The following is a 25,866-nucleotide window of genomic DNA, read 5'->3' as shown; positions in this document are numbered from 1 at the left end:
ATCACCTCTGCCCAGCCAGCGTGGCTCGGCAGTTGAGAGTTGACCTATGAACCAGGAGGCCATGGTTTTTATTCCTGGTCGGGGCACCTGCCTGGGTTGCAGGCTCGATCCCCAGGAGGGGGCAGGCAGGAGGCAGCCGATCCATGTTTCTCTCTCCTCATGGATGTTTTTTATCTTCCTCTCCCTCTCCCTCCACTGGCAGCGATGATCCTTGGCAGCGGTGTGCCAGATGCCTGGGGAAGGTGAGCGGGAGGTGGGAAGAATGTACTAGGAGGGAGACAGGACGATCTCTCGGGTGACGACTACATGTGCCCTGGGAAGTAGAAGACCACCCATCCGCCTTCCCGCGCTGTGCCGGGGCCTCCCTCACGCCCGAAACTGGCCTCGTTTAGGAGATCGGCTGCCACTTAATACCTTTTTCCTAGTGGAAAAGGGTTTAAAAGCTCCCATCCGTCCATGAACAGACACTGCTTCTCCTAAGAAACCATGAGAGCAGCACACCAGCTAAATCACTGGCCCCATTACCAGCGTAAAGAAACCGTTTCCACTCTGCCGTCATGTCCGAGGAGTCACACAATGAGACAAACACACAAGGCCCGTCCTCGTTATTTAAACCTCCAGGCGGGCTTTCAGTGAAAAACGCTCCATGGGAAATGGAGCGCCTTACCTCTGAAGTCATTTCTGGCTGCTAGTCCGTCCTTCCTGTTCATCTTCACGTCAGAGCAGGAGTTGGCGGCGCCTTTCGCGTTCTCCAGGTACGCGGAGCTCGCCCCTTTCTTGGAGGGATGAGGGTCACAGAGTTTCGCGTTAACCTTGTAGAGCTCGAGGGCCTTGATCGCGGCCGCATTGTTGTCCATGCGCAGGAAGGAGGGGCAGGACGCGCAGCACTCATTCGTGCAGGCCTCATTCCCACAGCCCTCGGTTAGCTGGTGGTAGTAGCGTTCTATTAGGTGCTTTGCAGCTGCTCGCTTCCTGCCAAACAGTCAACAAGAAGCACAGTGATCAGTAAGCCCAGAAAGCTCCCCGATGCCAGCAAGTCAGGCAGGCTCGGAAGTCGTGAGCGTGCACACGCAGATGAGCCGTGGGGAATGGGGACCTGGTGGCACAAGGCTTCCTCAATGAATGAGACACTCGGTAGCTGCTTCCTATGAGACTATGATGAACACAAGGCTACCGGTGCTGATCAAAATACTGTTTAAATAGAGTATGTTTTGCTTTGGTTTAAAAGGGGGGGAGCTTGTCTGATGGTAAACATAGTTAAACTGTTTATCATAACTGGTGACAATCACAAGGTTTATGGCTAAGAGTTTCAGTACTTTCTCACTTTAGAAATTCACATTAAGAAATGAGAGTCTATTTAAAGTACCAATCCAACTTTCCTTTATATAATCACCATGTTATTTCAACCATTTGTAAAAATACCTGCTTTATATTTATAGTTAACAGAACTTCTATCTAGAAGAAAATATGTTTTCCCCCTTATCTTCCCTATGGGGATTTTAAAATGAATTTATAAATGAAATATCCAGTACTGTGCTGTGTCACACCATCCTGACCCTAAAACATGCTGTTCCACTTCCTCATTAACCTCACACCACAGCGACAGGAAGTATTTCCACTCCCCTTCACTTGGCGTGTAGGTGAGGGTCCCCGGTGACGAGGCAGCCCCACTCCAGGGCCGGCTCAGCCAAGACCCAGCACCACAACTGAAGCAGAGGCGGCTCTTGAATCAACGGAGCCGCTCATAGCCATTCCTTCTGGTCCCAAGTTCACATGCACAGGAACAAGAACGACCCAGGAAATCAAAGCCCTACCCCAAAGCTACCTAATTCAATGCTCCAACTGTTCCCACGATTATCTTCCTGCAAATGGCATTAGAGTTTGGGTCTTGTTAATTGTGAGATGCAGCCTGTTAATCATGACACACTGAGCACTCACAGGAAGGCAGAGAAGCAGCAGGTAAGGGAGGGACACGTTATTAAGTCCAATTTCCCCTCAAAAGTAGGATTTTGTCTGCAACTATCAAGGTGACAAAAAGTAACAATGCGAACACACCCTATTCATTCTGGCATTTCTAGTCTTCAGATGTCCCGTAGATTCACCACTCCTCATGCGAACAGACACACACACACACACACACCCCACTTAAAGCCTGCAGGGACGTGACAGAGGGATTTCATTGTGTGTAGCTGCACACAGGCCTGTGTTTACAAATACAGATGATTATTCTACATACGTTCCCATGCAAACGACTGGAGTGACACATGTACAGGAAGAGAGACGACAAGTCTCCCCGTGATGCAGCGCTCGGTAAAGGGGCGGCTGCACCCTCTCCCAGGGGCAGGAGCTTTCTTGCGAGAAGGGAAACAGGTGTGTTGTCTCTTTTCTGGAGGAAACTAGGATCAGTTACCAAAAGTCTTCAAAGTAACCAGAGCATGAGCCATGGGAGTGAGAGATCCCACTCAAGGAAAACAATTGGACAATTTTTGGAAAATGCAGTGTCTATGAAACCTGAAAAAAATCAACATGCCTGCCAACAGACGATCCCTTACATGCTCACCATTCACACGACGGAATAAATAAAAATCACAACAGAATAGAAAACTGTGGCGAGGAACAGTATTCCTCACACATCGCTAATGCGAAGGCAGCAGCCCGGGCACTGAGCCCACCCCGGAGCCGGCTGCCCGGGGACCCGCTGGCTCTGCCCCTGGTGTGGGTCCCTTACCGGCCCTGTGTCCTAGTCCTCCCTGTACAACGGGGCACCCTGAGAACGGCGTGGCTGAGAGAGGAGTGAGTGAGCCCTGTGGTAGACATGCCTGCAGGGAGAACCAGGCAGGAGATAGCCACTATCCTTCTCAGTCATCACCACCCTCCTGAGTGCGTGAACAGGCACGTTAACCCTCATTCCACAGATGTGCACAGCAGCGATCTTACAAGCCTCACGTCTAATCAGAGATTTGAACCCAGGCCCGACTCCAAAACCTGGGCTTTTTAATACCCAAGGGGATTTAACACCAGAAAGGGAAGCAGGGGCCCTGTTTGACCTGCTTCTGCCCAAAGACTGGGATCTGCAGCTCTGCTCGGACGGGACAGGACAGGGCGGGAAGGGAGCCCCGCCAAGCCGCCTGGTCACCAATGGAATCGGGCACAGGAAGCGTCCGCCTGCCTTCCTCGCTGGGTGACACCTGCTCACCTGGGCAAGTCTGTGTCCCTGTCAGTGCAGAGCACACAGAGGGCCTGTGATGGGATGGGCGCCTCACAATGACAGTTTGGTCATAACTGGACCAGGTGAACCCTCCACAGGAGGAACCGTCAAATCACAGATGGGCCGTCTAGCCCGCCACCTGTCCTTACAACCTGCGAGCTAAGAATGGTGTTTACAACCTTAAATGGTGGGAAAAGTCAGGAAAAGGGACATTCTGTGACCGGGGAAATGATGTCAAATCCACGTTTCCGTGTCCAAGCTCACGCGTGTCCCGACTGCCCACGGCTGTGTCCGCACGGCCACAGCAGACACTGCGCGGCTGCAGAGCCTAAAATAAACCCCACCTGGTGCTTCACGGAAACATGTCTCAAGTCTTTATTTAGCGCCTGCTCGCTGCCCTCCAGCGACACGGCTCCGCGCACTCTTCCCCCAGCAAGTCAGTGCAGCAACATGGACGCCTTTCCCCAAATACAATGAGACAAAAGGACAGGGAGGAGGAGGAGGAGGAGGAGAGGAGGAAGAAAAGGAGCTACGCGTCCCAGTTCTCAAAAAAAAAATAAAAAACAAAACCCCCATCACAGTCGTAATGAAAATATCAGAGGTCTCCGCTGACCCTGACTCTGCTTCACCCGTCAAGGTGCCAAAACGAGGGAAGGATGCGTAATGGCCCCCGTCAATGGCCAACCCCTGGGGCTAGAACCAAAGAAGTGGCTGCCAACAACAGAGGAGGTGGCAGTCAGAAAAGATCTTAAACTGACTGTAACAGGCGGTGGGAAAATAAGCGATGGGCACAGGAACGAAGAGGATGAGCCGTAAGAGCAGCAGCTGTCAGAAAGCGAAGACGTGTCCGTGAGTAACGAGCAAACAAGATGCAAATCAGAATGAACAATGACAGGAAAGAAACAGTAACTGACATGCAACATACAACTAACGGTGGATAAAGTAGAGAATAAAAGAAGATAAAATGGCAAAGTTCAAAAGAGTGACTGTGTGAGCAGTGACCTTAAGTGGAGATGACGCCCGGTGAAGCTGTGAGGAACCGAGACGCCGGAGGTGAGGCCGAGACAGGCCGTGGCCAGCCTGCCCAGTGGACGCACACTGCTCACTGGTTTCCCAGAGCAGGTGCCCCTGCCCCCTCTAGGATGCTGCCTTTGCAAACACACCACCGCCACCCATATGTAAGGAGAGATTTTGGACGCGTGAGCAATGGCACCCGACACAGTGCCACGCCTCACAGAAAGAATCCCAGCAGGCACCCGCGACGGTTCCGCTGTAAGCCTGGGTCTGCCGCAACCGCGCTGAGGGGACTGGGTGAGCTCCTAGGACCCTAGTCCAGCCAACAAGACTGTAACTATAATGTAACATACAGTCTCCACTGAAACTTTTTAAATATAAAGCAATAATTTTACTGTTTGAAATATGTTTAACAGAATAAACCCTAATGAATGATTTATTGAGCTTTATAACCCACAGTGCTTGTTATACAGTAAATACGAGATAAAATTATAGAACTAAATATGTACATAAAATCATTCACCTTTAAAAACATGTTAAGGTGTCACATTTTACATTAAATTATAGTTAATACTTGTACATACATATACATATATATATATCTCCATCCACCTCCCTCACAAAACACATGCCACGTGTAAGTGCTCGTGGCAACGTGGCGTCACTATCGGCGTGCCCGGGCTGTGCACACACAAGCACTGACAAATACGCGGACTGCAGAGAACGCCCACGTGTCTGAAAGGGCATGAAAAGGGCAGAAACGAGCACTTTGCCTACGTTCAGTAGTTCATTCCGTCATAATAGGTATTTACCAATGTATGCCAGGCATCCTCACTAGGCCTCCACGCTCGAGTTCAGTGAGCAGACAGACGACCAAGAACCATCTGAAGCAGCCCAACGACAGTCAACCCCGCAGGACAGACGGGGGCGTGGGGGGTAGAGGAGAGCATGCAAGGCCCTATCCTTTCTCTCAAGCCCCACCTCCTGCACTTCCCGGCATCCAGCCAGCCTATGACCCAGACCCCTCCGCCGCCCGCCCTCCCCACACTCAGGTGCTGCTTCATGACTGCTCGTGCGTCTGCTCAGCACGGCCTGCCCTCGCTGCCAGCCACCTACCTCCCAGTCACACTTCCCGATCTACCTCGGCCGCTCTGGCCACCCCAGCTCCCCTGCCCTGTGGATCGGGGTGTCCTGCCTGAGTGCCCTGGTCCTCCTCATGTTCCCCGTCACCCTCGGCCTCCTCCCCCGACAGCGACAGAAACCATTTGCTTCTTTCTGCCGTTCCCACGGAGGAGACTACGTCCCTGTCGGCTGGGAACAGACTCTTAAGCATCCTGCACGCCGGGCACACAGAGGGCACTTGGCCAATGGCTGTGACACTGAGCTCTCTCCACATCCCTCTCATCTCCCCACAGCTGCTGGGGGAGCACAAAGACCTAAGGATCCAGGAGTGTGCAGCTGTCCACTGAGAAGTAAAACCTAGCGACAGAGCACCAAGGTTTAGAGATATCTGTTTAGTAGGAAAAACAGTGGATATACTTCTACCTCCCGATTTATCTTTTAAAGCATTGCTCTCTCTGAACAGAAGGTTCTTTTCCAACATGAGGCCCCTGAAAGCGACCCCGAGCTCGAGAGGCGCGGCCCGCCGCCCACTTACATTCGGCTGGCTTCAGTGTCGTCAGACTGCGGTTCTCCTGGCGATCTGTGAACACAAGTGGGGAAAGCTCAGCAAAACGCTCCACGCTCCAGAAAGGGGCAGGTGTTATTTGGGGAGACACATTTGAAAACAACACTTTATCATTAACAGTTTTAAAAGTTATTCAAGATTTCAACGTGAGAAAAAAGTGGTCAGGTCAGATTGCCATACAACACATTTATTTAGGCCTGACTAATAAAAAACTCAGTGAATTTTTTTATTAAGGAAAGGAAACTGTGAAAACACTACATTTAGATACCAACATATAAACCAGTATGATGTCACTAATTATTTACAAAGTCAAATGCTTTTAGTGAAAACATACACTATGAAACTTTCTACCCCAAAATGGTTACCCACAGCATCAAAGGTGTTCGCAGCCCCAGCCGTGAGCTCAGGGCCCCCTGCTCTACTGCTGCCGGGCTGTGGGGCTGGCAGACACAGAGGGCCCACAGCCTAACATCGTCATTATCTGGTCCTCTTAAGAAAGTGTCTGCCTACCTCTGCTCGAGATCAGTCATATTGAACCTGACAGCCTGAGTGAATTGCGAGACAGTTGGGCCGGGTTCACCGTCGGACCGTGACTGTCTGGTTCACTAGCTTTCCCTGGAAAGCCCTGGCAGGACGGGCGCCCTCCGGGCATTAGGGCTCTGCTGTGGTAACTCCCCGTGAATTAACATCCGCTATAAACAGCTGCAGTTATTTTCTATTATTTTTAATATACTGCTGCTATCTCATGTAGAAATTCAAAACTCTAAGACACTAAGCTTGGGCATTGACCCAATTTTGCCCGTCGCTACCGCACTGTTCAATTAACCCCTGCCACCCTGTTCACTGTTACAAACAGCATCAGTCAGTGTATACTGAGGTGGATCAACAGAACACTGATTTCTAACACTTTCAAATTCTCAAAATAAATAAAACCTACTTTAGAGTTCAAAAGCTAAATGTTCACGATGACATTACAAGAACTTGATTTCTGAATTTATCAGAAATTTTGAACAACTTCAGCAAAGGAATCTTAAAATCAGAGCCACCGACAAAAGAGTACGTGTTGTGCACATTTCTTATCTTTAAAAAACTCATTTCTTTATCAGACTTTCAAAATTACCCCTCTATGGGTCAGAGTCTGGGGAAAAACTGGGGGGAAAGGGGACTCCAGCAGCTCAAGTATTTGCTTTAGATTTTCTCTGCAGTGTATTTTACATTTTCAATCTCGTACAAAATTATATCCGAACTAAAAATCGGGACATGCTGGAGGTGGCAGTGACTTGGCAGTGACACAAATGCAAAAGTCTCACTCCACCCTCTCCCCCGGGGAGCAAGCAAACCCCCTGGTGACACACCTGGTCTCCACCAGCCTTGTGGGTAAGTACCCCAAGATTGCTTCCAAACTGGTATCTCTCAGACAGAAGAGCTAAAAACTGATGATAACCCCATGTGCCAGCTGACTCATTTTTGAAAGTGCGACCCTCCAGCATCAGGTGTCATACTGTAAGGAGGCAGAGCAGGCTTGCAAAACAAAAACAAACCTGCTGGCACTAAGGGAAGAGAGGCAGATTAGAAGCTTTCAAACATGTAGGTGGCAACACTTTCAAAGGAACAGGGAAAGAGGAGGGGGGAAATGAGGACAGTGACAGGAAAATTAAAATACGACAGCAAAAGGGTAAGACACAAGCGAGAAGGCAAGTCCGAGTCCTAGAAGCACAGTGTGATGCCGCCAGGTGGAGAGTCTGCAAGGGACAGAGGTTAGAGACATCGTCACATGTAACCACATTCCATTTTCTGATCCCTAAACACGAGACTATAAATATTATAGCATCGAAACATCTCCCAACTACTGCAAATACACTACATTATCATGTAATGTTAACAGGTTAAAGCAAGCTACTGAAAGCCATTATAGTCAAACCAAGAAATTTAAACCAATCAGTCTAAAGAAAAATAAAATATTAAAAAAGACTGAAAGACTATTACCCTAAAGCAGATCTACCCTAGGTCTCTTATACATGGTTAACACAAGTTGTTTTCACTCAATATGGAAATTGTTCTTTAATCAAGAGAAAAGTGAATATACACAGAACTAGCAAAAAATACTTTCTAGCAGAGAATAAGTAACAGAACATATCTGATGAAATTTCTAGTCACTCTGTATATAGCACATTTCTACAGTGTTCTAAATAATTTATCAAAAAATATCCCAAAGTAAGGATTCCAAACTCTCAAATCTATGAAGTACCTAACATCTCACAGACTTTATTCTTTACTGCCATGTTTTTGAAAGTCAGGATCCAACACATGCTTGCGATTTCACCACAGTCAGGAGAGATAATCAAAGGAAAAACAAAAACTACTGACTCAGGTTAACTTGCAGTTTGTTAGAATAACATCAGAAACAAAACTTTAAAACTGAAACAATAAGCAGGGAACATTAAAAAATAAGAAAATACATCTTGGAAGAGTCTCAATTGTAGGTCTTGATTTGGACGGCAGAAAATGTGGTCCCCGCCCACCCACTAATCTGAACACAGAAAACCCCCGCGGAGGCTCACTTGCCACCCTACTGCGCGCAGCTTCTCCAGCCTGCACGACACGCTGCTGCCTCCACTGAAACTCTCTAGGAGAGAAAAGTGCACTCGGTTCATTATACTTGTTCAAACTTCCAGAAATGTTCAGTTAAATTCTCATAAAAGGCACACTTTAAAATGCACATTAATAACTTTCTCATAGTTTTTATAATGTTCAAATAAAATGTTTATTAACATTTTTGAGAAGCATTTTCCTGTTCACTCATACAGACAAGTCTGGGGGAGAAAAAAAGCATGAACTATTCTAGAAAGAAGATTAGGTGGAGAAGCAAATCAAGTCTGTGGCCCGCTGTTCTCAGCAGGACGTGCCCACCAACTATACACTGTCCGCATGTATTTACAGCCCGTACGTCGCTCTACGACAGCCCCTAAAGGCTGTAAAATAACGTTCAAAATTACCTTTTACAAGCTGTGGCCATTCGTTGACATCAGGGGATCACAGCTTTGAGTCACTGATTAAAAACAGGTTGTCACACCAGTCTAGCTGCTAACTTGGTCTGAGCGTAGATTTAATAACTCTAATAAATTAAACAAATCTTTAGTTAGAACACTTTAACACACACACCCGATTCACTGTTCACACATCATCTTCAAAGCTTCCAATTAGGTATCAATGCAACATTCATCAGAGGAGTAATTAGAGAAATTGTTTAAGGACTATTTTCCAGAATTTACTTTTCTTAAGTGACCTCTTCCCGGGAGAAGTGTGGCCACCATCCCTTGCACTTTTACGGAGTCTCAGTTGACAAGCACGGTCAACGGCACGTTGTTTGAGTCTCATGACAACTTGCTGAGGCTCTCACCTGACCAGGGCAAACACGATGGTGAGAATTTAAGCTAATAAGCGAGCAGCCTCAGAGCGAGTAACGGACTTGCCCAAGACTTCAGGTTAGCGGTGAAGCTGGGACGAAAGCCAGACCTGCTGGCGTCCCACCAGGGTTAGAAGTGTTGGCTTGTTTCGTTTTCCTGCACCAAGTTTCACCACTGAAACAGGTAAACGAGTCAAGATGACAACACGGAGTGGGACCCACACTGTGGAATGTTTAAATGGGACTAGCAGTCAGGAGGCTGTCAGGAGCCAGAGGCTTAACGGACACTTACGTGTGCGCACACACAGTCACCGAAGCCTGGTGACTCCCATTAGGGTAAACGAACGTGCCGTGTGCCCAGCTCTCTCCCTGCGATGAGTCCCCTGCTCCTCGGGGTCAGGAAGGAGCGGCAGCAGGAAAGCCGCCCTCCCAGCCCAGAGTCCCTGCAGCCCTTCCTTGGCCTCAGCCCAGCGCCTCGGACAGCACCTCCTGCTGCGGTCGCAGACATTCGGCTGAGGTCCAGGACCAAGGGCTCATTTTGTGCAACCAGTTCTTCCCTTGACGACTTCCTAAATCTGAGAAGCCAACTCAGGAAAAATGGGACTGGGAGGGAGGAAAAAGGACCCTTGGCAGTTCACACCTTAAAGTGAAGGCCGGAGGTGGGTCCCAGCAAGGACCCAGACCCCACTCGGGAGAAAGGCCAGGTGCCCACGAGCCCAGGGAATGCAGAGCCCACACCTCTGCGGCCTATAAACATGGCTTCACATTCAGATGAGGGCGAGGGCTGGCCTCAGGAGAGGGCGATGATCCCTGGAAATCACGCCCTTTCCCAGGTTGTCCTGTCTCCTCCTGAGAACCTGGACATTCCCGGGGCCCTCTGGGGAAGAGGCAAGGGGGTCCCCCTGAAATGAACAATGTTCCCTCCTGGGCTCTCATAGGCGGAGAGTCCACTTGGATTTAGAAGGTTCGAGCAATTCTAACTCCCCACCTGTCAGCGCGGCAGTGAGAACGCCACAACAGCCTTTAGGTCACTCATGGAGGCGCACGAGTTCACTGGAGAGCTGCGTGGAGTTTGGAGATGGCGCAGCCGGGTCCTCCCATCCGGCCCCTCCTCGCCAGGGCCAGTGCTGGGCAGACACAGGCTGCAGGGCCAGCCTGCACGCCCCTCCCTTTCTCGCCTGCTGGCTGGGAAGTCTTGGGCAAGTGACTTAATCTCGCTGAGCCTGTTTCCTCGTCAGCAGCACTGAGAGCTAGTCCCTCTGTCAGAGACTTCATGAGGATGAACGGACTCACATAAGGACGTTGAGAACGGTGCCCGCACACAGTAAGATCTCAACAAATGGAAGCTATTTTTAACTCCCAGCCTAACAGCCAGAGCTGGCTCCTCCCTCTTCTTGGGCACACTGCTTTACTCCGCACAGCACACCGGCCTCTTCTCAATTCTCAGAACCCACTGGGCCCTCGTGCGGCCTGCCCGGTAGCCCTGTGGCTCAGTGCCTAGCACGATGCTCTGAAACTGACAGGCACCCAAATCTGCTCAACACATTTGTCATTACTCTCACCACAACATTAAGAGACACGTGCAATTTTGAATTCAAAAAAATAAAATAGAAACATACCATATTTCGCCAAACTTCTGAGGAGCTGGTGGATTCTAAAATCAGGATCTTACAGCGTTTTAACCTAAAATATAAAACACCTCACTCAGTTTTTTTTTACATGGACAACTGGATAAACTTTCAAAGAACATGTTTTCTACCATTCACTACAAAAGCAAATTCATCCTTTATAATGTTGATGAGCATACACACACACACACACACACACACACACATCCAGCAACAGGGCCCGGGCTGCCGTGGGAGGGCAGGAAGGCGGTGAGGCCTGCGGCTCTCCGCTGGCAGACCCATGGCTCCTGTTTGCACCCGGAGCTCAGAGCTGGTCCTCTCTCCTCCGACCTCCTCCACCAGGGCTGGCGACAGGCCAATGCCTGGAGAGACCCACAGGTTTTCCAGCACAGTGCTCTCAGGACTGGAGATCCCAGGTCCCTCCCACCACAGTGAACACTAGGACAGCACTAAGAGGGGCCCTCCCTTCGGCTTTGCCTCAGTGGCAGTTAGGGACCTCACGCTAAAGCCTTCTGCAGACACACCCTAATACAGCCTTGCAAGGATCAAGCTGACCAGAAGGTACTGAGCTGGCATGTAAAACAGACAGACACTAACAAAACAAAATCCACTCACTAGACAACAGACTATTACAGTGTACATCATCCAGGGAGAAATTACTAAATATGCAAATAAGAAATTTAGGCCCATGACATCAGAAAAAACAAGCAATAAAAAATCCTGAAATGAAAGATGGAATAGTAGACAAGGACTTTCAAATAACTACTATAAATATGCTCAAGGGTCAAAGGAACAGCACATGAATGAAGAAAGAGAAAACCTTAAAACAAATCAAATGGAAAAACCAATCAAAAGAAATGCAAACTGAAATATCTGAAAGTATTGACACCATAGGAAAAAAAGAACGCCGAAGGAGAAGACAAAGCAAAATGCAGCACAGAGAGAAAAAGATCAAACATAGCCTGCCAATGGCCCGAGGACGGCACCAAATGGTCCAACATACACGGGACTGACGCTCCATGAGGAGACAGCATGGGCGGGAGGGAGGTGAAGAAATAATGGTTGACAGGAAAGAACTCAACAAATCCTTATCAGGATAGTCACAACACCAGTGACAAAAAGAAAATCTTTTTTAAAAGGCCGGAGGGGAAAAAAGACTTTTACTAAAGGAAAAGAAAAGAAGAATAACTTTTCCACAAAAACAAATGCTCAAAGAAAACCAAGTAAACCTAGAATTATCTGTCAAGTGAAAATACCCCTCAAACTAAGATACACACCGACCACCAGGCTACTTCACACGCCCGACAGCCCCAAATGCTGACCAGGACGCAGGGCAGCTAAGCCTTGTTGGTGGGAGTAGAACGACGAGCAGATCTGGGGAGACCGTCTGCAAACGTGTCAGAGCGATCCAATAAGCGAGCGATCGCACCCCAAACACACAACCAACGTCACACGCTGCTCACTGCAGCTGGCCCTTCATGGAAGGAAGTCACGCCCCACTGACACGGGCCTTAGCACGGACGAGCCTCAAAAACAGTGTGCCCCGTAAAAGAAGCCCGGTACCACTAAGTGCTATGACACAATTTATGACCTGCTGGAGCAGCGGTTCTCAACCTGTGGGTCGCGACCCCTTTGGGGGTCGAATGACCCTTTCACAGGGGTCGCCTAAGACCATCGGAAAACACATATATAACTACATATTGTTTTGTGATGAATCACTGTGCTTTAATGATGTTCAATTTGTAACAATGAAGTTGGGGGGTCACCACAACATGAGGAACTGTATGAAAGGGTCGCGGCGTGAGGAAGGTTGAGAACCACTGTTCTAGAGCAAGCTCACCCCCCCACCCCCACCTCCCGCTACGGTAAAAGATCAGAACGGGGGGGGGGGGGGGGGCGGCAGGAACTGACTAGGAAGGGCGAGTCTACAACTTGGTAGGATTTGTGCTGCAAAGTGTATGCATTTGGCCAGACTCATGGAACGGTCAATGTGGCCGCTGTTTTCCAGCGATAGCCACACAATCTGACCATCCACATGATCTTCCGAGTTCACCTGGCAGCCAAGTGATCCAAGTCACACCTTTCACTCCTCTGTTCAAGAACCTTCCATGGCTCCCTATGTGACTCAAAGGTAAAGATCAGGCTCCTCATTATGAACAAATGATCTGAACCCTACATTCCTGCCATTTCCTTTCCTGAGGCCACACGGGCCACCTCTCTGTTCCTCAGGCCCCAGGGCCTCCGAATTCCTTAACCTCTGCCTGAAAGGCGCCCCCCCCCCACCCCCCCACCCCCGGCTGGCTCCCCCATCCCCTTCAGTGCTTCACTCTAGTTACCACCTCAGTGAGCTTTTCTCTAGCCCCCCTAACATCTGCACACATCCCCTCCATCCATCAACACTTTATATCCCGTTTCCTGATTTTTCTCCTTAAAAACACTATGCAATATACAATATATTTTACACAACTTGTTTATAATATAATCTCTCTTTCCCTACCAAGTATAAGTCCATGAAAACAGGAGTCTGGGTGGGTTTTGTGCACTGGCATCTAGAAAACCACCCATGACACAGCAGATGCGCAATATGCATCTGCTACAGCAAGGAGGCAGACGCGCTCGCAGCCATAGAACACGGGAAGATTCTGTAACCTGATACAAGATCAGTACAGAAACTTATCCACAAGCAATGAACAATCTGAAAATGAAATTAAGTAAACAGTTTCATTAGCAATAACTCTAAAAATAAAATAGTTATAAACATGTTTATATTTCTATTGAACAAACGTGTTGAGAAATGTACATTAAAAAACTAACAAAAATTTTAAAAAATAAATGGAAAGACATCCCATGTTCATGGATCAAGACATAAAGTTAAGGTAGCAATACTCCTTAAATCTACCAATTCAACATGACACCCAATCAAACTCCCAGCTGTCCTTCTTGCCGAACAACAAGCTAACCTTAAAATTCACCCAGAAATTTAAAAAACCTAGAGAGCTAAATAGTCTTGAAAAATAAGAACAAAGTTAGAATATTCACCTTTACCAATTTCAAAACTTACTACAAATACATAGTATTCGAGACAGTTCTGTTGGTGGCTGAAGAACAGACATACATTCTGACACAGTCAAATGATTTTCAACACGGGCGCCAGGACAACGCCATGGGGAAGCAGGGCCTTTCAACCCCTGGTGCTGAACAAGTGGATCTCCCTAAGTAAGAGAACAAAGCTGGCGCCCTACCTCACATCACAGCACAAAATTTAAAACTGTGTACTTCAAAGCACACAATTCATGCAAGTGAAAAGACAACCTACAGAATGGGAGGGGGTATTGGGAAATCATATTATTTAACAATATGTTACCTATAACATATACTAGTAAACAACACTTAAAACCCAAGATTTGAAGGAAAAAAAACCACCCCAATTTAACAAAAGCAAAAGATTTTGAATCGATTTTCTGCAAAGATGGCCAATCAGCACATGAGATGACATCACCATCAGTCATTAAGCAAATACATAGAAAGCTACAGAGATACTTTCACACCCACACAAATGCGTAAAATGAAAGGGACGGGGTCAGGGCAGGTAGAGGACGGTAAATGGTGATGGAAGGAGAGCTGACTTCGGATGGTGAACACACAATACAACACACAGATGACATACTACAGAATTGTACACTTGAAACCTATATAATTTTATTAACCAACAAATTCAGTAAAAACATATCTTAGAAATAAAAGGGACAGATAATAAGTTTTGGCAGGGACGTAGAGAAGTCAGAAAGAACCCTCATACATTGCTGACACAACTGTAAAATAGTGCAGCCACTTTGGAATGATAACAACAAAATTAATAACCAAACAGTTGTGTATACTCATACAAGGTAACATTATTCAGCCACGAAGAGGAATGAAGTGATCCTAACTGCTATAACATGGGTGAACCTGGAAGAAAATACTATGCTAATTAAAAACAACCCTACACAAAAGAACACAACTTTTATGGCTCCATTTATACAGAACGTCTAGAACAGGCATATCCATAGAGAAAAGAAGCAGATTAGCTCTGCAGGCGCAGAAGACGGGAAAATGGGGACGACTACAAGGGTTCTACAGGGTTTCTTGTTGGGATGATGAAAATATCCTAATCAGACAGCAATGACGGCTGTAGAAGTGAACCTACTAAAACCCATAAACGGTACTTTAAAAGGGTGAATGTCATGGCATGTGAATTGTATCTCAATAAAGTTGGAAACTATAAACCCCGCCCCCCCCCCCCCAAAAAAAGGGAAAATAACTCCAGGTATCTGTCCTTAGACAGTTGCCAACTTTATGTTTTTCTAGACTTAATTTTAACAACTGTTATCTTAGAATTTGGGTAAAGAAAAAGAGGAAATTGTTACTTCTTTTTATACTGAAAAATACCCATTTATTTTCTATATTTCCTCACAATCAAAAATAATTCTACACCAGTATCTGCAGGTGGAGGGGGCAACTAACCACAAATACAAGAGGCTCTCTGGAAATCAATGCTAGCAGTCCTGGTTCCGGGACGAATGGGAATAACCTAGCCAACATTTACACCCAGGCCGTGCTGGGAGATGCAGGCTGCGCGGTCACACTCACTGGCACCAGAAGAGAACTGGACTCTCGAGTGACCGTGGCCCTCCTTCCCCTCCACCTGTGTTCTGTGACCATTTTCAGAAAGTAAGTAACTGAATAACCACAGAAGGGAGATCCAGATCTGCCGATATTAAAATGCCACCTTTTATTGCGTCACCGCATCTGAGCGTTGACCTAGTGTCATCGAGGGAGATCCTTTGGAAACTCCCCTGTACTGTGCCCCTCTCCTATCTTCTGATGAATCCCTATCCTGGCCACCAGTTCCAGAAGCACGCGTGCCACAGCCCCACGGCCCACCACTGTGGCCGTGTCTGCTGGGCCCCTGGGCACTGTGGGCACTGGAGTTCAATCTCACGAGAGCAGGGCCCATGCCCAGGCGCAGCCAGAGTCCCGCCCTGTTCCTGCTCTAAAAGCAGCACTGGCCTGGCGAGGCAGCAGGGCACTCATCCAGCACTTGCCAGCGACGAAAACTGCACGTGGAGAGACAGACAGACAGACAGACAGCAAATGTCTATGACTGTGCTCACAGAATCTTCAGTCCAGGAGGAACTTACCTCGCTGTAGCTGAGACAGCGACCCATCTATTCTCCAGCTGAGGCCCATCTATTTTTAAGTTCGCCCTCCCTGCCTTTCATCTAGCCCAAAGGATGGCAATGTTCAGGGGGAGGAAGGGAGACCACAGATTTTACTTTTTCGTTCTGAAGATAATGTGAAATGTAGTACATGTAGAGAAGTATATAATGACCTGATTTGAAATGCTGAAATCTGCCCTAGCTCAGTAGTTTGGCTCCGTGGATAGAGCGTCGGCCTGCGGACTGGAGGGCCCCAGGTTCGATTCCGGCCAAGGGCACATGCCCGGGTTGTGGGCTTGATCCCCAGTGGGGGGTGCGGAGGAGGCAGCCGATCAATGATTCTCTCTCATCATTGATGTTTCTATCTCTCTCTCCCTCTCCCTTCCTCTCTGAAATCAATAAAAATAAAAATAAAATTAAAAAAAAAAAACAAACAGCCGAAACCGGTTTGGCTCAGTGGATAGAGCGTCGGCCTGCGGGCTGAAAGGTCCCAGGTTCGATTCCGGTCAAGGGCATGTACCTGGGTTGCGGGCACATACCCAGTAGGAGATGTGCAGGAGGCAGCTGATCGATGTTTCTCTCTCATCGATGTTTCTAACTCTCTCTCTCTCTCCCTTCCTCTCTGTAAAAAATCAATAAAATATATTTTAAAAAAAAAAAAAAAAAAAAAAAAATGCTGAAATCTAGTTACCCACTTAATTTTTTATGTTCCCCTCTGGTGTTTACACGTGTGTGTCCCAGTCCGTCCAGGTTGCTATGACAAAAGGCCGTCCAGGCCTGCTATGACGACTGAGGCTTATCAAGAACAGAAACCTTCCTACAGTTCTGGAGGCTGGCGTCCGAGATCCAGGCGCCAGCAGCGTTGGTGCGGTGAGGGCAGCTTCCGCGTTCATGGGCAGCTGCCTCGGGCTGGGTCCTCACGTGGCAGGAGGGGAGGAGGGAGCCCTCTGGAGTCCTGGGTAAGGGCATGAATTCCTGAGGGTGCATGGGATCCGTTCATGAGGCTCCACCCCGTATACCCTCACACTGGGGGTGTTTCAAAATCCACATTTTAAAGGATCTACACATTCAGTCTGTAGAAATGTGTCACTGACATAGCAAAATGTGCAAGAAATTAAAATATGAACAAAGCAACTGAAATAATTAGGAAAACTTCTCATGTCTTAGATCTAGATCTGGATCATCTTGAAGAGCATAGCTTCTATTACCAACATGGAACATGACAGGTTATCAACTCACTTCAGAAAACTATGAAAGAAATGAATCTCTGGTGAAATAGGATTTATCAATTAGGACACGCCACATACAACAGGTGCCCAAAAGACAAGTATATTTTAAATGCCCTAAATAAAAAGCTTAAATAGGCACCAAAGGTAAATACTCAATATCTTTATTTATGGCACACTCTAAGGTTATCGATACTGACACATACTCAAACGCAGAGGCACGATAAATAGAATTCCCAGGAAAAAGCACAACAATGATTAATAAGCTGGACAGGGCCCACACCTCTCCCATGACCCTCGGCTCACAGGGCCACACTGGGCATCCCACACTGCCCTCCAAAGAGGCAAGGGCGCTCTGCCTCTGAGAGACAGGCCTGGAGTGGCCCCTGCAGTGCCAGCGCCAGGGCCCCAGGGAAAACCACACCCGTTTCAGAGCGAGCGAGAGTCCCAGGAAGTGACAAAACCTGTCCCTGCCTAAGGGTACGGACATGGCTGCTATACTGTCTGTATATTTAATTTGGGGGAAATTCAGAACATATTCTTCATCACAAAGAAGACAAAAACAGCCCTAGCCGGTTTTGCTGTGGATAGAGCGTCAGCCTGCAGGCTGAAGGGTCCAGGGTTGCGGGCTTGATCCCCAGTAGGGGGCGTGCAGGAGGCAGCCAATCAACAATTCTCTCTCGTTATTGATATTTCCCTCTCCCTTTTCCTTCCTCTCTGAAATCAATAAAAATATATTTTAAAATATACATAAAAGCATATGAGTCAGGATGGCGGCCACAGTCCCCGAGGGCAATTCTAAGACGGCCGCCTCCCACTCGAGCGGCAGGCTCTGGGCAGGACCGTCAGAGGCCTGCAGTGCACACGTCTCGGATGTGAAAAGGGACGTGGTGGGTGATGAAAGCACAGACAATGGGCACATTAAGAACCAGAAAGAGCTAGAAGCCTGCACACCACAGAGACAGGTCAACAACGCTTTCATGCCGTTTCTGTGCCATAAGGGATCGATCGGTCTGTGCGTGACTAACCTTGATGGGTCTGGAAGGCACAGAAGAGCACCTTCTGGAACACAGTGAGCTGTGAGGAGTCGCCCACCACATCGGACCCCCCGCTGGCCAGCCACAGGGTTCGCTGAGGGGGGTTTTCTGCTGCTTGTGCCACAGGGCGCCTACGCCACCGCCGCGCTTTATCTGCACAAGGTGCTGCCTCTCACCAACGACGTCTCTTCTGTGGTCCACACACAATGTCTTGTGTGAGATTCCAGCAAATTTCCTACAAGTGCCCTTCTGAAATAACCTTATCTCGTAGATTCTTCATCTCCAAACCCTTTTTCCTCCCAGGTCAGCCTATGATTCACGTGCCATTTACCAAATGACCAGGAGAGGTCAACTGTGAAGCAAATCCCAGAGCGGCTCTGACTCTGGGTTAGTAACACTGAAGAATGCATCACCAACTATTAAGGTCCATTGTTTCTTTCCAATGTAGTTACCAAATTTAAAATAGATTTGCCCTGGCCAGGTAGCCCAGTTGGTTAGAGCAACACATCTTCCAGAAACATCAAGGTTGCAGGCCAGGGCACATACAAGAATCAGCCCATGATGCATAAATAAGTAGAACAGCAAACCAATCTCTCTCTCTCTCTCTCTCTCTCTCTCTCTCTCTCTCTCTCTCATAAGTAAAAAAAATTTAATTAAAAAAATCCACACTAAATATTTCCCCAAACACTTGTCTATGAAAACGTTAAAAATGTCAATGGAGAAAGCATGAAAATATACCAAGGTTCCAATCACCTGTCTACCACCAACCAACTTGTTTTCTTGAGCAAGTCACTAAGTCCGTTTTAATCCATTTTTTTTGAGAACGATCACATTTGAAAAGCATAATCCTCTGAAACAGACAAAGCAAGCACCACCTTCGCACGACAGAAGGAACAGAACAAAGGCTGGGAAGCTAACTGACCTGCTCGTCACTGGGAGGCCGAGGAGGAAGGAGGGACCCAGGCTCTTCTGACACCTCCACTTTAGCGGCTGGGCTTTTGTTCACTGAACCTGTTGGGGCCCCGAGGCACTTACAACCTTACATATAATCTTCCCAGTTCAGTCACCAGGCTCAGGATCCAGCCGTGACAACTGTCAGCTGCGTGCAAATAGCAGTATTTAAAAGAAAAAGCACTAGCTTTATTTCATTCTCCGAGAGGCCTTAATAATCTCCTTGACTTGTCATCCACAATGGTATTTACTTGTTAAAGGCAACTTAGACGAAGCACTACAGGGGACATTTCTGACAGTAAGTGGGAAGGAAAGCTCGCAAAGAAACTTATGTATTTATTCATAAGCAATTTCGTTTGAAAATCACTCATACAGCATCTTCAAGTATTTCACACATCTCAGGCTTTGGACATGGGGGCAAGTTTCTAGATTAACACCACTGCCATTTCCTGTGATTCCACCTCATTTCCTTGATCAGAAAAGAAAGCCTTATTTCCTGCACGAAGTGTCACGGTCAGAAAAGGTCCCCTGATGGCACCCTGTGCAGGCTGCCTCCTACGAGCAGCAGGGAACACCCATCTCCAGCCATGGGGGCGGCCCCTGCTCCTCCTCCTCCAGGCAGCAGACCAGGAGGCTGCACAGAGGGCTGAGCTACAGTCCAGAGACTCCGGTTTAAAACTTCGGCAAATCTATAATCAGAAGACAGAACGATAATCACACCTCAGGAGATATTAGAGTATTTAGGTTTTTTAACTTTATACACACACACACACACACACACACACACACACACACACACAGTGTGCCAGGCACTGGGTGGCAGAACTGGGGCCAGGAGGTGAGGATATGAAGTGTCGGGCGTGTAAGGAAAGGGGTAAAACAAATTCTAGAGCAGCGGTTCTCGACCTTCCTGATGCCGCGACCCTTCACCACAGCTCCTCATGTTGTGGCCCAACCATAACATTATTGTCGTGGCTACTTCATCACTGTCATGTTGCTACTGTGATGAATCGTCATGTGAATATCTGACATGCAGGATGCTCTTAGGCGACCCCTGTGACAGGGTTGTTTGACCGCCAAAGGGGTCGCGACCCACAGGCTGAGAACCGCTGTTCTGCAGGCTGGCAGCTGGGGGGAGGTGTGGGGCGTCACAAAAGCCGAGAGGAGTCGCTAGACTGGAAGCTTCCCAAGCGCACGGCTGTGGCACTTGTCTTGCAGCCCCGACCCCTCGAGCTCAGGTCAGGGACCTCGTGGGGACCCAGTAAATGCTGTGTGACCACCGACGGATGTGCTGGAAACAGTCACCCACCCGACACGCTGGTGGCCGCGCTCCCCGCGCTCCCGTGCGCACCGCCGTCCTGGCCGCAGAGGAGCCCGCAGAGGGCAGAAAGCACAGGGCACGAGGATAACGTGCTGGAAGCCCTACACCCCTGGTCGGCAGACTGCGGCTCTTTGGCCCCTTGAGTGTGGCTCTTCCACAAAATGCCGACTTCTGCGCACGGGCCACGGAGTTTCAATCGCACCATGCGCCCGCCCGCACGTGGTGTTTTGCCGACCACCGCCCTACGCGGGAGTCCGAGGCCGTCAGGAACCCGGTCAGGAACCAGGTCGGAGGGCTGCAGGGCGATGCATTTACTAAGGGTGTCTGCCTTCCACGTTTCCCGTACCTGACTCCTCACAGCAGCTCCGAACTAGTTTCACAACCCGTTTCACAGACGAGAAACCCGCAGCTCCCCAGGATGAAGTAACTTGTCAGGGGCCAAACTCCCACGGCAAGGGCAGAACTAAAATGAGAGCGCGCTCCCAAGCTACTCCACGACAGCTCACGTCTCGTTTTTATTTTCCAACCTAACGCGTGCCGGGGGAGGGGGCTGTCAAATCAGCCACAATCCTGTTGTCCTGAGTCAGCACAAAGCCAGCACCTACGGCTTTCCCCAAAAGTTTTACGTGAAAAACCACTTGTGAAAATTTGTCCTCAATCATAATCAGAAAACTAAATTCTAACAGCTGCATGTGTACGTTTTAACCTACACAGGCCTAGATCTGGACACTGAAGAACATAACCAGCAATTATTTTATTTTTTTCAAAATATGTTTTTTTATAGACTTCAGAGAGGAAGAGAGAGGGAGAGAAACATCCATGATGAGAGAGGGTCACGGATCGGCCGCCTCCTGCACGCCCCCCACTGGGGATCGAACCCACAACCGAGGCTTGTGCCCTGACTGAGAATCAAACCAGTGACCTCCTGGTTCCTAGGTCGATGGCCAACTGCAGCCCAGCCGGCGTGGCTCAATGGTTGAGCGTCGACCAAGAGGTGGCGGGTTCGATTCCCGGTCGGGGCACAGGCCCGGGTTGCAGGCTCGATACCCAGTGGGGGGCGTGCAGGAGGCGGCCGATCCGTGACCCTCTCTCATCACAGATGTTTCTCTCTCTCTCTCCTCCCTTCCTCTCTGAAATCAATAAAAATATATTAAGGAAAAAGACTGACATTAAGAAAAAAAGAAATGGGCAACTGTAAGATCAAGTACCTGGGCTGTGGACTATACCCCGGACTGTGTACTGGGAGGAACAGCGAGCTGTCTTCTCTGGGGGGTCAGAGGGTATTTCTGGAGGGGAGAGCACAAGTGCACGAGTGCCTAGCGCACAGTGTGCCTACATTTCGGCCCGTGCGAGCCCAGATCTGAACAAAACTGCGAACCCACTGGAGGACAGGCCACTCGAAGCCGCTGTGCCGTGTCCATGCTCCCCGGGCCTGCAGGGTCCAGAGGCCGCGGCCCAGGGACCAGCGGCCACGGGTCGATATTGACCCAGCGGGACGGCCACGTGCCCTGGGCCTGGAGCCGCTCCTGCCGGCCGTCCTCTCCCGTCCTCTCCGGCTCCTCCGAAAGGCGGCCAGTGGCTCAGACTTACAGCGGGATCCCATTCCCGCGCCAGGTCCGCCTTTTTTATTTTATTTCTCTCCCTTCTTCTTCCTCAATTCTGAGTCCAGACCCCTCTCCTCTCCTCCTCCCTGTCCAGCGCCGTCAGCCAGGTCACCACCGGGCCCTAACTTTCCATCTAAAACTTCCGGTCCTTTCTGCTCCGAACCCTTCCTTTCTCCCCCCAAAAAACACACAAAAAACCTGGAGTGACCTGCCCCTCCTCTCAACACCGCAGGCTCCGAATCAGGGGGGTCAGGGCCACCGCCTCCCGCTTGAGGGGCGCCTTCCGGCTGGGACCCCCGCACTTCCACCAGGTGCGCCCCCAGACAGCCTCCGCGGGGACAGCCCTCCAGCAGGCCCGGCGGGACGGGGTGCTGGTGGCGGCGGGTTTTTTTGGGTTTTTTTTCTTTTTCCTTAAAATTTAAAAAAAAAAAACAAAACCCGGAGACGGAAGCATCCTTCGAGGACGGCCCCGCGCTGTGTGCAGTGGCTCCGACCCGCTTCAAGGGCCACGGCGCCCGCCCCATTCCGTCCCGACCTGGCCACCGAGAACAACAACAAAAAAAACAACAAAAAACACACAAACACACACACACAACAACCTCCTACCGCGGGCGAGGAGCGAGTCCCTTCCCGGTGCCCCACTGAGAACGGGGGCGGGGGTGGGGGGCGGGCAAGGCCCCCCGTCTGCGGGCTTGCACGGAACCGAGCCCGCCCGACGCCAACAGCCAGCCCCCCGCACCCCATTTCACCCCAAAACCCGCGCATCATCGGGAAACACAACCCTTGCCTTTCGAGTAAGGCTCCCTCCGCGCTCCCTTCTGCAACCCGTCACGCCCAAAAGAAAAAAAAAGAAAAAGAAAGAAGAGACAAAAAAAGCCCCAATTCACCTCAAAGCACACGTGTCCGTCCCCCCCGCCCCCCGCCGACCCTGGAGACGCCGAGAGGAGAGCGAGCGGCGCCCTTGGCCCGGAGCGGCCGGCCCGCCCCTGGCTGGGCCCGGGGAGGGGGCGGCGGCCGGGGCCCGGGGGGAGGGGGCGGGGGCGGCGAGCGCGGCTGCCGGCGGGGCCACCCCCTCCCCGGGCCGGAGGCGCCCCCCGGGGCCCCCGTCCTCCCTCCGCCGCCCCGACGCTGACAGTTACGGCGGCAGCAGCAGCCGCGGCCCCCCGGACCACGCGCCCCCCAAACCCTCGCCCCGGGGGTAGGGGCGCCCCGGCCCTCGCTGAAGCGGCCCCGAAAAGGGCGCCCCGGGCTGCGGCGGGGGGACCCCGGGGAGCTGCCCGCCCGCCCGGCCGCCCCGGCCCCGCTGACCTGTGGTCGCCCCCGCGCCGGGGCTGCGGCCCTCTCGCCGCTGCGGCCGCCTCGCTGGTCGTGGTCGCCCTCGCCCGCCGCCTCCGGCCGCCGCCGCCTCGCTCCCCGGTCGCTGCCGCCGCCGCCGCCGCCGCCGCCCGCGCTCATGCGGGACCCGCGCTTCCCTCACCGGAGACCGAGGCCGGGGACGCGGACGCCGAGGCCGCACCACAGCCCGAGCCGGGGGCCAGCCGCCCGCTTCCGACGCTGCCTGTCCACACCGGGGGCTGCGGGGCCCGCCTGGCGCGGCTGGGCTGCGAGCTGCTACGAGCGCGGCCCCGAGGAGGAGCCGAGGGAGGCGCCGCCGCCCGCGGCCGTGAGCGCACGCCGGGTCGGCAGAGGTGACGCACGCGCGGGGGCGGCGGGGGGCGCGAGGCCGAGGAGGGCGGCGTGGCGAGCTTCCGGCCCAGAGGAGGGGAGCTGAGGGGCGGTGAGCGGAAGGGAGGGAGGGTGGGAGGGGGGACTCAGGCTCGGCCGCCTCTCGCCGTCGCCCGGGAGCCCAGCGCCACCATCTTGGGAACAAGGCGGATCGCGCGACCGCGGGGCCCGAGCCGGGAGGACTGACGGGGCGAGTCGAGTATCCCGGCAGGCAGCGCGCGCCACGGGCCTGAAGAGGGGCTCCGGGCGGGGAGGACGCGGCGACGCTGCCGCGACGCAGGGGCGACGCCGCGACGCCACGCTCGGCCACGCCCCCTTCGCCGCTGGCCGGCGTCGCCGGCGCAGGGGCCGCTGGGAAGGGGAAGGGGCTCCGCGGCGCGCGCCCCGAGTCGCCCACCAGGACCGGTCGCCATCTTGGGGCCGGGGCGGAGGGGGTAGCGCCTCTTGGGAGCTTGTGCTCTGCGTGGTCCGACAGCGAGAAGGGGGCGCGCTGTGGAAACCTCCCCCTGGAGTCCCCGGGGATGTTGGTAAAGCCCCCCCAGCCTTGCTCGGCCTAACCGCTCCCCGTTTTATTGGGGAAACGGATAGAGTGGTGACAAGGGTGCAGAAGGGACACAAGGTCTCCGACCCCCACTTCCCCCCGCCCCCTCGGTAAACAAGGCAGAGGCAGCCCCAGAGCCTGGGCCCCCGCGTTCAGGGGCCCAAGGTCACCGGCGGAGGCTCTTGCCAACACGTGGTGTCATCGTTGACAAAAGGGAGAGCCGGTCTCCTGCAGCCTGACCTTCAGGAGGCTGTGCGCCGAGGGGACGCGGCCCGCTGGTCGACCCCCGCTGGCAGGGAGGCTACATTTTTTTGATCCCTGTGACAAAGAAACCCATTGAAAGCCGTGGCGTCTTCACATCTCGTCCCAAAGCACCCCTTTAATTTTTTTACAATATGTTTTTTTTATTTATTTCAGGGAGACGTAGAAATGTCCACGCTGAGAGAATCGTAGATGGGCGGCTGGACCGCCTCCTGCAAACCCTTCGGAGGAGGAGGAGGAGGAGGAGGAGGAGGAGGAGGAGGAGGATGGCCGCTGCAACCTGGGCAAGTGCCCCGACCGGAAGTGGAACCGTGACCTCCAGGTGCATAGGTCAAGGTTCAACCACTGGGCCACACCAGCCGGGCCCAAGGTCCCCGTTTGATTTAAAAGGATTCTTTCTCACTCTCTTTTTTTTCCTTTCTTTTCTTTTTGGTGTGACTCTGCCACACTTGCCAGCAAAGCTGGAATGGAATCCCTCACAATTCCTTGTCCGAACAGCTTGCAACTTTGCAGATAAAAATCCGTAAAACGCCCGCTGAGCTCCCATTCCCGGGGAATTCAGACTTCCCACAGGCCTCGCTACAATGTATTTAGCTGTGGTTCCGAGGACGTGGTGTTTTTTTTAAAATATATGTAGTCAGGGCTCCCCAACTGTAGCCAACTATTTAAAAAAAAAAAAAAAAAAAAAAAACTGCCCTAGCCAGTTTGGCTCAATGGATAGAGCATCGGCCTGCAGACTGAAGGGTCCCAGGTTCGATTCCGGTCAGGGGCACGTGCCCGGGTTTCCGGTTCGATCCCCAGTAGGGGGCGTGCAGGACGCAGCCAATCAGTGATTCTCTCTCATCATTGATGTTTCTAACTCTCTCTCCCTCTTCCTTCCTCTCTAAAATCAATAAACATATTAAAAGTAACCAATTACGCCCCAGCCAGTTTGGCTGCGTGGGGAGAGCGAGCCAGCGTCGACCTGCAGACTGAAGGGCCCCGGGTTCAATTCCTGGCCGAGGACGCCTGGGGCCTCAGTTAATTGCAAGCTCGATCCCTGGCCCCAGTCTGGTCAGG

At 51.1% G+C, this 25,866-nt stretch overlaps 1 protein-coding gene across 5 annotated transcripts in view; it reads right to left on the bottom strand.

The window, feature by feature from the left end:
* Nucleotides 1–24,044, bottom strand: part of UBE3A (ubiquitin protein ligase E3A) — a 40,972-nt gene extending 16,928 nt beyond the window's left edge. For 3 of the 5 annotated variants that reach the window (XM_036303536.1, XM_036303539.1, XM_036303540.1), the window contains exons 1-5: nt 23,589–23,744; nt 10,935–10,998; nt 8,906–9,024; nt 5,880–5,924; nt 668–972 (exon numbers count right to left, since the gene is read on the bottom strand). In XM_036303536.1, the coding sequence (XP_036159429.1) occupies nt 668–972; nt 5,880–5,924; nt 8,906–8,925 (370 nt within the window). In that variant the 5' untranslated portion in view covers nt 8,926–9,024; nt 10,935–10,998; nt 23,589–23,744. The other 2 variants (XM_036303538.1, XM_036303537.1) reach the window with 2 other exon arrangements.
* Nucleotides 24,045–25,866: the final 1,822 nt, after the last annotated feature.

Source organism: Myotis myotis, unplaced genomic scaffold (genome assembly GCF_014108235.1).
Source record: "Myotis myotis isolate mMyoMyo1 unplaced genomic scaffold, mMyoMyo1.p scaffold_m19_p_38, whole genome shotgun sequence".
Lineage (NCBI taxonomy): Eukaryota > Metazoa > Chordata > Mammalia > Chiroptera > Vespertilionidae > Myotis > Myotis myotis.
The sequence above is the reverse complement of the archived record's forward strand: the minus strand, read 5'-3'. Positions and strand labels throughout refer to the sequence as shown.